Genomic DNA, 16,265 nt, shown 5'->3' with positions numbered 1-16,265 from the left:
GAAAGAGCCACCACTTGGCACCTGCCAGCCAAGGGCACCTGTCACATACAACTTTGCCACTTGCCCCCTAATATCTGCCCCCAACCCTGACACAGAGAAGTCTTGGCAGAAAAGGAAAGTCAGAAAATCAGACCACACCCTACGTTCCCCACGACAAGGTCTGGAGCCAGGGGACAGGCCCGGTGGAGGGAGAGGAGGGGTATTCAGCTGGATACAAGATTTGATTCAATTGGATGAGGTTTTGATTTGGACAGGACCAGACTTTTTAGAGCCTGGAAATTGGTCTTAATTATAGACATGAAACTGTTCTTGTGACTGGAGGGGATGGGCAAGCCAAGGACTCTGCTTGAGATGTCATTAAGGGTGGAGAAGAGAAATTCACCATAATGTGGCTGAAGGCAGTGAGGGGAGAACCACAGAGCTGCTTCCTGATTGCCCCTCTTCAGGTTCAGCCCATTCAACAAGTCAGTTACACGGGTAAACAAATAGGAGAATTTCAACTAGTCTAGAGCAGTGAAGCTGAACCAGGGTGATGGACTAGAAAGTGATGACTTGGGAGTGGGAAGGCTGCTCTGCGTTGGAGGGGTCAGGGGTGGCCACTCCAGGCGGTGAAGTTGGAGCTGAGAGGTGAAATGATGATGAGGAGCTGGTCCTGTAAAACATCTTGGCGATGAGTGTTCCCAGGGAGAAGGAGCGGGCATCAACGTGGCTTGTTCCAGGAGCAGAGAGGACGCCAGGGCAGCTGCATTGCGGTGGGTGCCCCACAAGAGGAGAGATAGATCTGAGAGGTGGGCAGTCCTACAGGGCTTTGGAGGCCAAGGTCAGGAGTTGAGGTTGTATTTCAGCATGAAGCATTAATTGAGTCGGCCCTTTGTATGGAAAGTTATAAACTGGTGCCTTCCTGCCTGCTCCATCCCCCTGCCTCTCTAGGAAGCCCATAGGCTGCAGGGGGCTGGGACAGCCATGGTTGCCAGGCCTTTAGACTTTAGGGCAGGGGACCATGTGTGTACATAGTGAGCTCACTCTTGAGTGGTACTAAGATGGGTGGCCATTGGCATTCTAGCAGCCCTGCCCTCTCCCTGCCAGCACAAGGAGTTGAGCACACACCCTGGATCCATCAGAGGCTCATCCAATCCGTAGGGAGTGAGGGGTTGAATGGGAGTCTAGGGAATGGACCTCTGAGCCCCAGGCAGGAGGCACCTGCATTTCATTCGCCTCTTGGACACACGCTGTCTCCTTGAGTGACCTTATTCCAGGTCTTCCATGTTTTTTTCCTCCGTGAAAAAGAGGACACCTCTTGCAGGTTCTGTCAACGCCTCAGGCCTGGGCTCGACCCTGACGCAAACAGGAAAGGGATTAAGATCAAGGAAGGAAGGCGGCTGGCAGCGGCAGGTCTCTACAAGACGCAGGACGGCTAAGACGCCGCCAAGTCCACCAGAGGGCGCGCTCCCTCCAGGCGACCTTCCAGCGCGCCCGCGTCCCACCACTGCGGAGGGAGGCGAGCGGCCTCGCGCTGCCCCAGCCCTAGAGGCACCCCTGGCCGACGCCCCCAGTGGCCCGGGAGGAAAACGAAGGACCCGGGGCCCATCCTTCGGAGCCTGTCTATCATGCCGTCTTGGCACCTCTCCTGATATCCTTCAGACGTTCGAGGCTGTAGCCTTGGGTCATCCAACCCGGCGTTTGTCCCTGAGGTCAGGGGCTGGAGATGAATTCTGGACAGGTCAGCAGTTTAGCCTGCCCAGGACAGGAGAAAGGTGGCTCGGGGCTGCCCCTGTCCCAGCAGGCGTCATTTCCCCTACCAGACCTTGGTCCGCCCTGCGCCGCCCCCAGTTCCTCACGGGTTAACCCCCCTCGCCGCCCGCTCGCTTCCCGGTGCCAAAGTGGGTGTTGCTGGAATTCCTCTCTCCCTCTCCCGTAATGAGGGGGCTGAGCTGTCCCTCCGAGGAGGGGGCATGGTGTGGATAAAAGAGACGAAAAGTCAGGGGGAGGTTTCCAAAAATAAAACGCTCCGATTCCCCTTCAGAAGGCTACAGTGACTGGGAGAAGGCGCGAAGGTGCAACAGCAGTGCGCGCGCAGCTGGAGACAGAGCGCGATCGCTGGGCTCAGGGCGCGCAGCCCCGGGCCGCTCCCGCCGCCAGGCCCTCGCTCCAGAGAGAGCCCGGCCCGTAGTCTGACTCGGGGGCCCTAGACGGGGAAAGGCGGGCCACCCGGTGGGGTCCGGAGCGCAGCCCGCTGGCGGCCTGGCGCACCGACAGCTAGCCCCTGGGCTGTTCCCCGCGCGCACCGCTCTGCAGCCGCCCAGGCGCCATGAGGCCCTCGACCACCCGCCGCTGCCCCGGGCGCGCCCTGAGGAACCCCTGGAGGAGCTTCCTGCCGCTCACCCTGGCTCTCTTCGTGGGCTTGGGTCATGCTCAGAGGGACCCGGTGGGAAGATACGAGCCGGCTGGCAGGGACGCGAATCGGCTGCGGCGCCCCGGGGGCAGCCACCCCGCAGCGGCTGCAGCCAAGGTGTACGGTCTGTTCCGGGATCAGGACGCGTCGGTCCCGGGTTTGCCGCCCGAGGAGCGGGCCCAGCCTGGCTGGGGCAGCGCCAGGAGGCCCGCCGAGACCGAGGCCAGGAGGCCGCCCCGCGCGCAGCAGCCGCGTCGAGTCCAGCCACCTGCGCAGACCTGGAGAAGCCGTTCCTTGAGCCAGCAGCAGCCGGCATCCCGGGACCGGGCTGCCGCAGCTCTCCCGCGCCTCGGGACGGTTCAGCGGCCGCGAGCTGCGCGAGGGCGGCTTACGGGGTGAGCATTGGAGAGGGAAGCATGGGGGCTAAAGGGAGCGAGGGCCAGTCTCCCGTGCGCTCTTTCGTGGAGGGATGTGCAGGCGAGAGGAGAGGGCGCCCGGCTCCGCCCTTCGTCCCTCTCTCCTTAGTACTGCAGGGAAACAGACCGAGGTCCCAAAGTTGGGCTCGATCTGACCCGCTTTCAAAGAAAAACACCATCCGTACCCTTTCGTACCAGCTCGTGGTGACCCGACGTTAAATCCTTACCCAAGGAGTGGGTGCGTTCTCCCGCCCTCCCTCAGCCCGCCTCTAACCGGTGCCTGAAGACGCCCGCAACGATGCAGGGATCCGAAAGGGAGGCGAGAGGGGGCAGGAGGGTAGACGTTCCAGGGCTTGAGGCCCAGGGGAAGCCGAGTGGGCTCAGAGCGCGGGTAGGTGGAGGATGTTGAGGCTCCGGAGTGCGAAGGCAGATGCATCTCCAGGAAGGGTGCTGTCAACGAAGTCTGCTCTTGGGGACAAGAGTATGGATTGGGGCACAGATCCGCCTGAGCCCGCGGATGGCTGGGCTGGAAGTGGGGGTAGGCTCGCGGGCAGGAGCCCCCGATATGGCTGAGACACTGCGGGTACGTGGGGTTTGTGTGTGCGCCTATACCGCTCGGTGTCCGCGCGACTCTCACGCTTTTCAGGGCTGAGTCTCCCTGCCCACTCTGCGATTTGCATTTTTCCCTCTCCCTGGGGGGCGCCAGCAACTGCCCTCCGGGGGCACCCTCGCAGCGTGGGGGAGGCTGCCCAGCAACCTGCAGCCCCAGTTAAGGACCCTCACGGCTGCGGAGCGCTTGGCCTTGCCTGAGTATAACAGGTGTCTCCAGAATGGAGGGCACGGGAGTCCCAGGCAGTGCGGGGTGGGGGTGGGGCGTCGCGGTGTCTGGGGAGGAACCCTGCAGGCTTTTTTTGCCTGGGCCCGTTGGGTTCAGTCCCCCAGCATGAAGGACCCGACACCCCCGTTTCTACTCCTGAGGACATTCTTACCTCCTCTCCACTCCTTCATTTCCTTGGCTGTAGCAACCTTCTCTTATATTTCAGCAGGATTCCCTCCCACCCGGCAGACCTCTGCTTAGGGAGGCCTGTCCTGTCTAGTCCTGTCCCAGCTCCCTCTCCCTTCACCCTGCTTTACGTTTCTTCACAGCACTTATTCCCACTTGACCTGTTATGTTTCTGTTTCTGCATTTATGATCTGGGGTCCCAGCCCACACTCTGTAAGCTCTACGAAAAGAGAGGCTTTGTCCCAGCGCCTAGAACAGTGCCTATGTATAGTTGATGCTTGTTACGTATCTGCTCAGTGAGTGAGTGAACGCACCGCTGCCCGCAGAAGGCCCAGCTTAAGGCAGAGTGTGGCCCCACGCACGGCCAAGTCGCTTACATGTAGGATCAGTCAGCAGGCCATAATGGAGCACTTGCCAGGTTTCAGGTTTTTTTCCGTTCCTGGCCCCGGCAAGTGAATACATGCTTCCTAAGAGCCAGTGTGCAGAGCACGGGCCAGGGGAATGGGGCCCTGGGACAAAGGCCATTGTTTCTGCCAGGAGAGCAACTCAATTACATCAAATTGAGCTGGAAAAATGACCAGGTAGGCACTGGTGACATGCTTTCTAGTACCAGGAGCCTCACGTTAAGCATAAAGGAATGAACGGTTGTGGCTGAGGGGCCCAGAGGAGAAGGAGGCCCTGTGAGCCGGAGCCCCTGGGGTTTGATGGGCAGCATGTGGGGAAGCAGAGAGAAGGTGACAGGAGTGGAGCTCCGAGGTGCAGCCCTGCCGGAGGACAAGGGCTTGTCACTGTTGGCCCTGGCCTAGGGGCGGGGCTGCACCCTGGTGTAGGGGAGCCACGGGGCCGAGGTTGGAGGCATAGGCTGGGTCAGATCATAGAGGAGCTTATCCTCTTGGCGTTCGGGAGTAGGGAAAGGTGGGAGAGGAGAGTAGGGGTGGGAGGGTGCACTATTAGCAGTTGTGAAATGAGGTGGTGATGAACAAAGCAGATTATTCCCATAAGGCTGGTAGGTGTGCACAAGTGTGTAAGGACCTGGGCTGGGTGCCACCCACAAGCACCTGCCATACACAGGTGCACACATCACATCACATGCTGAGTTTGGCTCCTCCTCCAGATTATTTTCTGCAGCTTTGAGAAAGAGTGGGTTCCCCTGGACTCCAGCTAGCCACCCCAAGACAGCTGGGAAGAGGCTGAGTGGCAATCTTGTCCATCGTTTTCCTCCACCCAAGTCCATTCCATCTAATGGCTTCGGGCCAGGGCGGCCTCTCTAGCTATTGCCTTGTGAATTGCTCAGGGCCAAGGACTAAGTGCCACCTGCTGGTGAAGCCTGGAATTGCACCACCACTGCTGGGGAGTGCTCATTCATTCAACAACTATTTGGAAGGCCTCCTATATGCCAGGCGTTTTGCAGGACTATGGGAACACAGCAGCGGCCAAGACAGCCTCTTTCCTCCTGGAACTTGCAATGTAGTGGGGATTTGTTGCACACAATGAAGATTTTAAATATGTGCCAGGCACAGTATTAGGTGTCTGTGACACAGCATTGCCAGAGCAGAAATAATTCCTGCACTGTTGAAATTTACAGTCCATGGGGGACTTTTTAAGTCCTTGTTTCCCAATATCCAGTATTTCTTAAACTAGCCTCACAGCATACCACCTTTGTAATATTTTCCTCTATCTTTTTCTTCTTGTTCTATTATTTTTCTTTAACTTTATAAACTGTTAAAAGTAACAGGATTTTGTGGAGTTCCCTTCATGGTTCAGTGGCTAACAAACCCAACTAGGATCCATGAGGATGCGGGTTCAATCCCTGGCCTCTCTCAGTAGGTTAAGGATCTGGTGTTGCCATGTGCTGTGGTGTAAGTCACAGATGCAGCTCAGATCCCGTGTGGCTGTGGCTGTGGCTGGGGTATAGGCCAGCAGCTGCAGTTCCAATTTGATCCCTAGCCTGGGAACTTCCATGTGCCACAGGTGTGGCCCTAAAAAACAACAACAAAAAAAGTAACAGGATTTTATGCTTCATCTATTTTCAGGTACTTTGTATTACGAAGTTTTACGCAAACCTAAAAAAGGTATTGGAAATAATACAACTAACAACCCAGCCTTTTGAAAACTTAATATTTTGGCATATTTTGCTTCTTATTTTTTTTTGGGTAGAGCTCATGGCATGTGGAAATTCCCGGGACCTGGGATTGAACCCCTGCCATGGCAGTGACCCAAGCCATAGCAGTGACACCACCAGATTCTTAACCCACTGCACCACCTGGGAAACTCCTACTTCTGATTTTTTTAGTCGAAATGTCCTGTATACATTTGTCACCCTCTCTCCCCAGTTAACCACTACCTTAAACTTACTCTTGACTTGAATCGATGTTTTTATACTATTACTACAGATGCGTGCATCCATAACGTACACAATATTGTTTTGCATATTTTAAACTTAGATAAGTGATACCATACTGCATCATCCTTTTACAGTTTGCTTTCTCCTTTCCTCATTAGATTTTTGAGATTTAACCATGGTAATACAACCAGTCCAAGTTTACTCATTTTTAACTCTTGGATATTATGCCCTTGTCTGAAAATACCACAGTTTATTTACCCATCCTTCTGTCTTTGGACATTTAGATGAGTTACACATTTTGGTATTACAAACAGGGCTTGACTCATTTTTTTTTACATAAATAAATTCATTTTCAAGGACACTTTGTATCACTATCATAAGTTGAAAATAGTACCACTTGTCATAAAGAGAAGGTATCTGCAGGGAAATTGAAATAAAAACAAAATGTTTTCCAAGTCTAGTCAGATACCATCATCATGGAAGCTCAACCTTGCGGTATGGTCTCCCCATTGGAAAGGGGGGGTTTGCCGGTGTTGGCGGGGGAGGACCTGGCATGAAGACCCAACCTCGGACCGAGACTGCGCCCCCCTGATCTAATCAGATTAGGAAGATCGCTAAAACGGGGATGGCTTTCTCACTGCGCATTTCAGCAGGGCTGCGTGTGGTGAATATGGAAAGCTACAACCCCCTTTCCTACCCTCAGTAATGTTTGTCCACCTTTTTGAGAAACACTGGATTAAGTGAAGCAGAGAGGTATTCAGTGTATGGCACACGTCAGGCACTGACGTTAGACCCTAGGGGCACAAAGAGGAATAGGAAAAAAACCTTCCAGATCCTCAAGACAGAGGCACAGACACCCACAACCTGAGACAATTGGTACTGAAGGGTGTGGTGGCTGGAGAAAGGGGGACGCTGTGCAGATGTTTTACGGGAAGGAGGTGACACTGAATCTGGAAGTCTCGGAGCGTGTCAAGGAATTCACTTGGCAAAGACGACAGGCAAGGCATTCTTGGCGGAGAGAGCAGCAGCAGCAGCAGCAAAACATTGAAGTGAGTCCACATGTGGCGCAACTGGGGGAGAACAAACTTTGCATCCTCGGAGGGTCATAGCTTTGGTTGTGGATGCTGGTGTGATAGGAGCCATTAGACCACACAGGCAGGGGGGTCTGACTGGCTCTGTGGAGGCCAGTGGAGAGCCTTGAAAGGTTTTGTGGGTTTTTTTGTTTTGTTTTGTTTTGTTTTGCTTTTTAGGGCTACACCTGTGGCATATGTAAGTTCCCAGGCTAGGGGTCAAACTGGAGCTACAGCTGCTGGCCTATGACATAGCTCACGGCAATACCGGATTCTTAACCCACTGAGTGAGGCCAAGGATCAAACCCACATCCTTGTGGATCCTAGTTGGGTTCATTTCCGCCGAGCCACAATGGGAACTCCCAAGAGGTTTTTAACAGAGGACTAGAATGATCAGATTTGTTCCAGATGGAAGAGCAACCATCCCAGGCTGTGGGCCACATATGTCCCCAAGGGCTGGGCAATGATACTGAGATTGGGCTCGTGTTTGCCGAGTGGTGCTGCCTGAAAGGCCGGGCTTATATAATCTCTGAGTGGTATCTTCCAGAGAGTCAGAACCACTGAGTCATTCACCCCAGCTAGTCAGGCTGGTTAGCTCTCTCCAGCTGGTCAGAGTCCACTGACTGGTCATCTCCCATCTGGTCACCTCCCAGAGCCTGTACCCGAGACTCTGATTGGACCCCTGTATCTCTCAAATACCCTCTTAGTCCGGGGCTGCTCCACCTGCTTCTCGGCAACCTTTGGTCCCCGCCATGGTTCTGATGACCTTGAGGGCTCTGCCATAGGCAGGCAAGGCAGGCCAAGCTGCTGCCTTCCTACGGTCAGCGACATAGCCATCCTAAGGGCATTGAGGCTGACAGCTGGCTCGGGGGCCTCCTCGAGCTGGGCTCCATGCCGTGACCCTCTCAGCCAGGTGGGCCCCTCAGTCTGTGTCCTCTGGGCTCCCCCAGACCCTGGTTCTTAGAAAACCACCAGGGTGTGCTGTCAGTTTCCTCTCCAAGACCTCACAGGCCCCTAAGAGGCTGGTCACCACCCCAAGGGGTAATGACTTTCAAACGGTGGGGAGTTTCGCCCTCCCGCCCGAGCGCATACACGCAGAGACCCTGGGTCTGAGGACCAGCCCCCTCCCCAGAACCCAGTGTCCTGGTCCCCAGTGGGGAGGGGACCTTCACGGCACTGGGAAGCTGCTGCCGGCAGCAGACCAGAGAGACTTGGATGTGGCCGGAATGGCACAGCCCCTGGAGGAGCAACCTGGGAGGCAGCTCCTCTCAGCTTTGGGCCAAAGGGCCAGGAATCGGCCCCAGCTTTTTCAAGCTGCAGAAATTTATTTTGAATATTTCAAAAGGTTTCAAAAACCACACACGCTTCGGGGTCCACACAAAAGTCAAACAAACTCCTAAGTGGGACCAGATGCTGGCTATGCTGGCCACGAGGTCACAGCAATGGCCCCTTGGTCTGTCACTTGCCCCGACTCTTGGGTCTGTACTTCTGCTGGCCCGCTCACCCTGAGTTTCAGTGTTAGTGGAAGATTTCTGAGGGTAATGACAGGGCCTGTGAAGCCAGAGCCAGGCCCAGCCTGAGCCAAGGAGGCAGAGCAAATGACAGGTCTTCTCCAAGGAGAGCCCTTCTAGGGAGTTCCTTGGGTCAGGACATTTGGTTCTTGAGATTGAGAGTCAGGGGAGGGGCGGGAGTGAAACCTCCTGGTGCTACAGGGGCCTGAGAGCAGAGTGAGCCAGGTGGGTTGATGGCCCGGTGACAGCTGCGGGTCAGTGTCTCCCATGGGTGTCCTTGATGTGAGCGCCAAGATGTAGCTGGGGAGGGACTAGTCCCCATTAAGGGAGTCCCATCAGCCCCCCCCCCCCGAGAAAAGGTTGCTCGCCACACAGAGGCAGCCGAACCCAAGGCCCCATCTTTCTACCAGCTTGCCGCCTCGCCAGCTCCTCTTCAAGAGAAATCCTGGAGCCCCGCTTGCTTGGGGAGCTCAGTCTCACCACACACCAGCCTGCCCGAGGGCTGGGGCCCCTCCCACGGTGCCCTTGTGGCAGGTGATGCATATGTATGTTCTTGAGGTGGTTGTGCGTGTGTTTTCCAGCTTCCCAGGGATTGTCAGCATTTGTTGGCAGGGGCCATGGTGATTATTTTTGGTGAGAGGCCATGTGGAGTTGGAGCATGACTTAGAGTTGGGCCAACTCAGGTTTGACTCTGGCTCTGGCACTTCTTATTGTTTAGCCTTGGCAAGTGTCGGAACCACCTTGAACCTGCTTTTTGATCCTCTTCCTGATCCCTGTCTCCGGGGAGTGCCTGTTTCCATGTCAAGTGCTACATATTCCCATCTCGTTCAATCCTTGTAACAGCTCCTTCAGGCGGGTACTGGTATCTCCATTGTACAGATGTAAAGAGTGAGGCTTCCCAAGGTCAGGCAGAGGACGGCAGAGTCAGGATTCAATCTTAGATGTGAAGGGGAGTTCCTGCTATGGCACAATGGGATTGGCGGCACCTTGGGAACGCTGGGATGAAGGTTCGATCCCTGGCCCAGCACAGTGGGTTAAGGATCTGGCATTGCCCCAGCTGAGGCTTAGGTCACAACTGTGGCTTGGATCTGACCTGGGAAATCTGCATGCCTCGGGGTGGCCAAAAATGGAAGAAAAATAATTAGGTGTGAAGGATCCCAAAGTGCCACCCCCATCCCCTCCAGAGCCATGCAACCTTCCCCAGGAAGCAGGACAGAGCCCGGCCTGGCAGAGTTCCCCCAGGCCCTGCCTGTAGTGGGCGGGACCATCAGTAGGGCTCTGGGAATAATTTGGCTCAGAGCAGCCTTATGCTGACCCTGTTTCGGTGACCCCACAGGAGGAATGTCTGCGGGGGACAGTGCTGCCCGGGATGGACAACGGCAAACAGTACCAACCACTGTATCAAACGTGAGTGCCTCCGCCCCACCCCCTCCCTCTCTGTCCCCCAAGCTGGGCTGGGCACGGCCACCAGAACCTGGAGCAGAGGTGTCTTCCCCAACCTGCCTCTTGAGCAGGCAGCCCCTCTCCAGGGGGAGGCATTGGGAGGAAGGAGATTTAAAAATGCCTCCAACTGGAGTTCTCATTGTGGCGAACCGACCCGACTAGTATCCATGAGAATGCAGATTCGATCCCTGGCCTTGCTCAGTGGGTTCAGGATCTCAGGTGTTGCTGTGAGCTATGGTGTAGGTCGCAGACTCGACTTGGCTCCAGGATTGCTGTAGCTGTGGTGGAGGCCAGCAGCTGTAGCTCCGATTCAACCCCTAGCCTGGAAACTTCTATATGCTGTGGGTACAGCTGTAAAAAGAAAAAAAAAAAAAAAAATGCCTCCAACTGGAAAACAACTTCTCAGATAAAATTCCGGCTTGGGTTTGGGAAGCTTCCTGTATTCCCCACTATGTGGGCTCACCCTTGACTTACCCTGTGGAGCCCCACAGCCCTGTGGTCTGCAGCACACACCTGGCCCCGGAGCCTCTGCACCGCACACTCCCGAGGGCAGCACTCACAGCGCAGCTCTGGGAATCCACCTCTGCTCTGGCCCCTGGCCCGGGGTCCCGGCCCCTTCAGGTGTCTTCCTGGGACTGTCAGATGAGCCTCTGATCCTGTGTCTGGAGCCCCCTCTGGACTGCTCTGAAGCCTGGCAGTCTGGCCCAGATGACAGGAGAGAGAAGTCATGTTCATTACGTGGCGACCAAGGAGGGAGCAGGGAGAGTTGGACTCTGTGCCGCAGCCTCACTGAGGGCGGCAGCCTCGGAGGCGGAAACAGCAACCTGAGAGCAAGTGCCCATGAAGCGCTCTGTGCAAGCGCCTTCATGGGTCCTGTGGGGTGGAGTAACTTGATTCCAAGGCCCTTCTTCTTTTTTTTTTTTTTTAGGGCTGCACCGAGGCATATGGAGGTTCCCAGGCTAGGGGTCGAATTGGAGCTGCAGCTGCCAGCCTACACCACAGCCACAGCAATGCAGGGTCCAAGGCACATCTGTGACCTACACACAGCTTGTGGCAATGCTGGATCCTTAACCCACTGAGCAAGGCCAGGGATCGAACCTGTGTCCTCATGGATACCGGTCGGGTTCGTTACCTCTGAGCTACAACGGGAACTCCAAGGTCCCTCTTCTTAATCACTGTGCCCAGCTGCTAGATATCTTACCTTTATCTTTCTGGGCCTCACTTCATGTGAACCGGGGATGTAGATGAGCTGCTATTACCATTATTATTCCTTCTCCTGCTGCGTGACAGCTACTGCCATTACCATTTCCACCAGCCCTACTACTGCCACTGCTGCCACCATCACTACCACTACTGCCACCACTACCACCATCACTACCACTACTATCACTACCATCACTACCACCATCACTACCATCACTACCACCACTACCACCATCACTACCATCACCACTACCATCACTACCACCACTACCATCATCACTACCATCACTACCACCACTACCACCATCACTACCACCACTACCACCACTACCACCATCACCACCATCACTATCACCACTACCACCACTACCACCATCACCACCACCACTACCACCATCACCACCATCACTACCACCACTACCACCATCACTACCATCACCACCACCACTACCACCATCACCACCATCACTACCATCACTACCACCATCACCACCATCACCACCACCACTACCACCATCACTACCATCACTACCATCACCAATACCACCACTACCACCACCACTACCATCACTACCACCATCACCACCATCACTACCATCACTACCACCATCACCACCATCACCACCACCACTACCACCATCACTATCATCACTACCACCATCACTACCATCACTACCACTACTGCCACCATCACTACCACTACTGCCACCATCACTACTACAACCACCATCACTACTACCACAACCACTGCTACCACCATCACTACTACCACCACTAACATCACTACCACTGCTACCCATGTCACTATTACTACCACTACTATCACCACTATTACTACCACCATCACTACTACCACTACCACTGCTACCACCATCACCAGCACCACTACTACTACTGTCACTACTACCACCACTGCTACCACCATTACCATTATTGCCACCATTGCTACTACCATTACTATTGCTACTACCACCATGACTACTAGTGCTGCCTCTACCACCACCACCATTACTCCTACAATAACAATGCCTACTAGCCAACAGCTGAGGGTTACTCTATGCCCAACACTGTGCTAAGCTCTGCACAGACATCATCTTAGTTAAGCTTCTCAATGAGCCTATAACGTGAGGATTTACGGATCATCCCACTTACAGCTGAGGAAGCCGAGGCTCAGGTTGTTTAGGAAACGTGGCTAAGGAGTCAGTCCTCCGAGTCCTGGAGCTGGGGCTGGATCCAGGCTGTCTGACCCCGTACTTTTATCTATGGGACTTTGTTCCCTCCCAACACCAGCTGAAGCTGGGGCCTTGTGGAGTCTGGGGTCCCCACAGGTGACGACAGACATGGGTCTTTCTTCCTCACACCCAGAGCCCGTCTCGAGCCCTCGTTGGTGCCTAGGTTTTTGTGGCAGCGCCAGAAGCTTGGCCCAGTTGTTCCTCCTGGAGCTGCCTGTACCCTCTGCCCAAAGCCTGGCTGCAAAGCCCTAGTCTCACTTGCACCCCTTCCTGCCCAAGGACAAGCCCCGACTCTTCAGCGTGAGGGCTTCACAGCTAATGGTCCGGACGCATGACAAAGCCCATGGCGTTCCCCTCCCTGGTGGATGCCCTCATTTCTGGTTCTCCTGATGCCTCCTGAGAAGGGGTGAGACAGGAGCGCCATGGGGATGCTTCCACGCCTGTGGGGCCGGGATGCTGGTTCAGCAGCCTCTGGTTCTGCCTCAGACCTCATGGCCCTGCCCCTCTCCCAGTCTGATGCTGGAGCTTGGGCAGAATCTTAGGTCTCCCTGAGGACTCCAGATACAGAAAGCAAGACCCCAAACTCATAAACAAACAGCAAAGCAGATTTCTGCTTGAAAATTCTTTCCCTTTGGGGGGAACCTGGATTAGTGGGGGGCTCTCAGAGGACAGGTGCTTCGTGGCTGGGGGTGGAGTTGGGGGAGGGACCCCTCTTCGTAATTTTAAAGATGAGGACAGCGAGCCACAGATGACTTGCTCAAAGTCACACAGCTCATAAGACCAGGATCTGAGACTCAAAATCAGTGACTGTTCTGGGCAGAGGAGCTAAGGTAGCCCAGTAAGTTTATGCTCAGGAGAAGCCCTGGGGCTGGAGGCTGGACACTGGTATGTTTTAAAGCACCGTAGGTGATTCTAGCCAGGGCTGAAGGCTGCTGAGCAGAGTTTAGGGTCAGTCACAGGAAGATCTGCCTTGGGGGGTGGGGGAGGGTGCTGCTCAAATTTGAATGTTCCCATAGAATCCTCCGGGATTGGGAGTTCTCATCCTGGCGCAGTGGTTAACGAATCTGACTAGAAACCATGAGGTTGTGGGTTCGATCCCTGACCTTGCTCAGTGTGTTGAGGATCTGGTGTGGCCGTGAGCTGTGGTGTAGGTTGCAGATGCAGCTCGGATCCCGCGTTGCTGTGGCTCTGGAGTAGGCTGGTGGCTACAGCTCCGATTGGACCCCTAGCCTGGGAACTTCTATATGCCATGGGAAGTGGCCCTAGAAAAGGCAAAAAGACAAAAAAAAAAAAAAAAAGAATCCTCCGGGATCTTATTAAAGTGCAGACTGCTTCAGCAGGTCCTGGGTGGGGCTGGAGAGACTGTGTTTCTAACAAGCTCCCAGGGGCTGCTGCTGATGCTGGTCCTCGGACCACCCTTTGAGTAGCAGGGCTGAGCAGGGGGTGTGGGGGGTGGGTGCTCTGGAGGCTTGAGAGGGGTTTGGGGCTGGAGATGAGGAGGAGGGTTTGTAAGTCTTAATGAGCTGAGCAGAGAATGTTGCTGAGGTTTTCACTGAAGCTGGAGAGGGGGGCTTCAGAGGGGGTGGGCATCTCGCCAGCTGCCAAGGGGTCTGGGCATGGGCCTGGCTGAAGGTCCTCAGCTGCCTAACTTCAGGACTTTCCAGCATCACTCTCTGCCAGACTGGAGTTTCAACACAGGAAACTCAAGGTTGGGTGAGTCTGCAGATTTTCAAAACGTGTGTGTGTGTGTGTCTGTGTTTGTGTGTGTGTCTGTGTTCTGATGCTCCAAGTAGGGGGCTGCTCCAGCATGTTGGCAGTGCCCCCTTGGCCCGGGGGGTCCTGGGCCCCATCGTTTATCTCCCTGGCCCTCTCCCCCTGCTGCTCCCCCCCCCCACTCCCCTCGTCCTCCCCATGACCCTGGCATGCAGGCTGGCCATGGTCCTGGAGGAATTGCCAGTGGGCGTTAGCCTCTTCGTCTTGCCCACTGAAGGTCTGTGTGCTAATTAGCTGGGCCCAGTGCTGTTTGCTTGTTGCTATTTTGCGGCTAATGAGCCTAATGAGAACCACGTGGGCGGCAGCATGTTGGCCCTGGATGGCTGGGTCCGGAGCTGTGTCAAGTATGGGGCTCTTGGTTCCACACCCGGTCAGCTGGCTTTCCTGCGTCCCCCGCCACCCCGCCCCACCTCCCTGCTCCCCTGTGTCCAGATCTCCTGAGCCCCTCCCCACAGCTGCCCTCCTGGCTGGAGCCGAGACTGCCAATGCCGGGGAATGCTCATGCCTCCGGCCTAGCAGTTTGGCACTAGCAGTTTGCCTCCCCTGGCCTGGCGGGAGACGGGGGCTGACAGGGCGGAGTGTGTGTGTGACATCCCCACAACTGCCAAGAACGAAGTCTAGTCCCAGAACAGCGTGGGGACTCAATCTGTCCCCTAGTCTCTCTCAGAAATCTGTGGGTCCAACCCACTGCCAAGCATGGGGAGTGATGGCCTTTGTCCTCCAGCCCCCACCTCCCACTCTGGATCCCCATCTGCCCCCTTTCCCAGCATCCTAGGTGGCTGTAACCTGCCAGCCATCCCCCTGGCAGGCCCTTCATCCCTGTCCAGTCACCTGACCTCGGGGAACTATGGTGTCTGCAGGTGTCTGTTGCTGGAAGCCCAGCTGCTCTCTTCACCCTGGCGGGGCCTGGAGCTGGGCCCTCACCTCCTTGTCTGGTCTTGGTATCTGCCTTTCCTTCTGTGGCTTTGCCAGCTCTGCCACACGATTTATGTGTTTATGTGTTTGTGGCGGCAGCTGACTGGGGCCTGCTGGCCCTCTCAGCTGAGGGGAAGGACGGTAGGGTGTGGGGTGACTGGATCGTGTTTAGAGTTCGGGCTTTTGGAACTCTGTCCCACCTTCCCAGACTGGCCCGCCCTAATATCCACACACAGCCTTGCGGAGGCTTCTGAAGGCTCCCATGTGGGAAGAGGATTTGAAGAATTCTTTGGCTTCTCATTATCTCAGCCTAGATGAACAGGGGCTGGGGCTGTTCTGGGGGAGGCAGAAGGCTATTGGGGAGGGGGCTAGGTGGGTTACTCTTCCCCACCCCCTTCCCCGACCCCAGCAGCAAGGCTCAAACTTCACAGCATGTGCTTTAGATTCTGATGCCTGATTCAAGGAGTCATGGATTTGAATCCCAGCTATGTGTCCTCAGGCAAGTGCCTGGCCCTCTTCCAACCATAGAGCCTCATCCATTAAGTGGGTCTAACAATCTCTAGGGAGCTGCTTTTAAAGATGAATAATGATAATAATACTACACTGTAGCGCTTACTGTGGATTAGAACTTGATTATTCATTTTCAATCCTCCAACCAACCTTAAACTAGACTTGATCTTTATTCCCATTTACAGATGAGGTTAACTATTTGTCCTTGTAAGGCGGCTGGGAGTCAGCAGAGCCTGGGGATGAATCCAGTTAGCCGGCTCCAGAGGGCAGGGCTTTGGTCACTGCTCATGGGAAATGAGCAAGTGTGTGCAGGGAGCCTGGCACCTGGGAAGTTTAGCTGTCATTTTAATCTAGACCCAAGAGACCGTGCTGCCTGCCTGGGTGTAAGTGCTGACTCTGTTGCTTAGCAACAGGACCCTGGGCAGGATGCTTGAGCTCTCGGAGCCTTGGTTT

At 55.2% G+C, this 16,265-nt stretch overlaps 1 protein-coding gene across 5 annotated transcripts in view; it reads left to right on the top strand.

Annotated features, from left to right (window-relative positions):
• Positions 1-1,994: 1,994 nt before the first annotated feature.
• Positions 1,995-16,265, top strand: part of LTBP2 (latent transforming growth factor beta binding protein 2) — a 105,987-nt gene continuing 91,716 nt past the window's right edge. For all 5 annotated transcript variants that reach the window (XR_014811095.1, XM_084969673.1, XM_013989162.3 and 2 more), the window contains exons 1-2: positions 1,995-2,787; positions 10,073-10,143. Coding sequence is in view for 4 of the 5 variants with exons in the window: in XM_084969673.1 (XP_084825799.1) it covers positions 2,309-2,787; positions 10,073-10,143 (550 nt within the window). In the remaining variant the exon portion in view is untranslated. The remainder of the gene's footprint in view (positions 2,788-10,072; positions 10,144-16,265) is intronic.

Source organism: Sus scrofa, chromosome 7 (assembly GCF_054392235.1).
Source record: "Sus scrofa isolate SSC_HxYL_T2T_F1_AM1 chromosome 7, Sscrofa_HxYL_maternal_Yorkshire_Landrace_v2.0, whole genome shotgun sequence".
Classification (NCBI taxonomy): Eukaryota; Metazoa; Chordata; class Mammalia; order Artiodactyla; family Suidae; genus Sus; species Sus scrofa.
The sequence above is the reverse complement of the archived record's forward strand: the minus strand, read 5'-3'. Positions and strand labels throughout refer to the sequence as shown.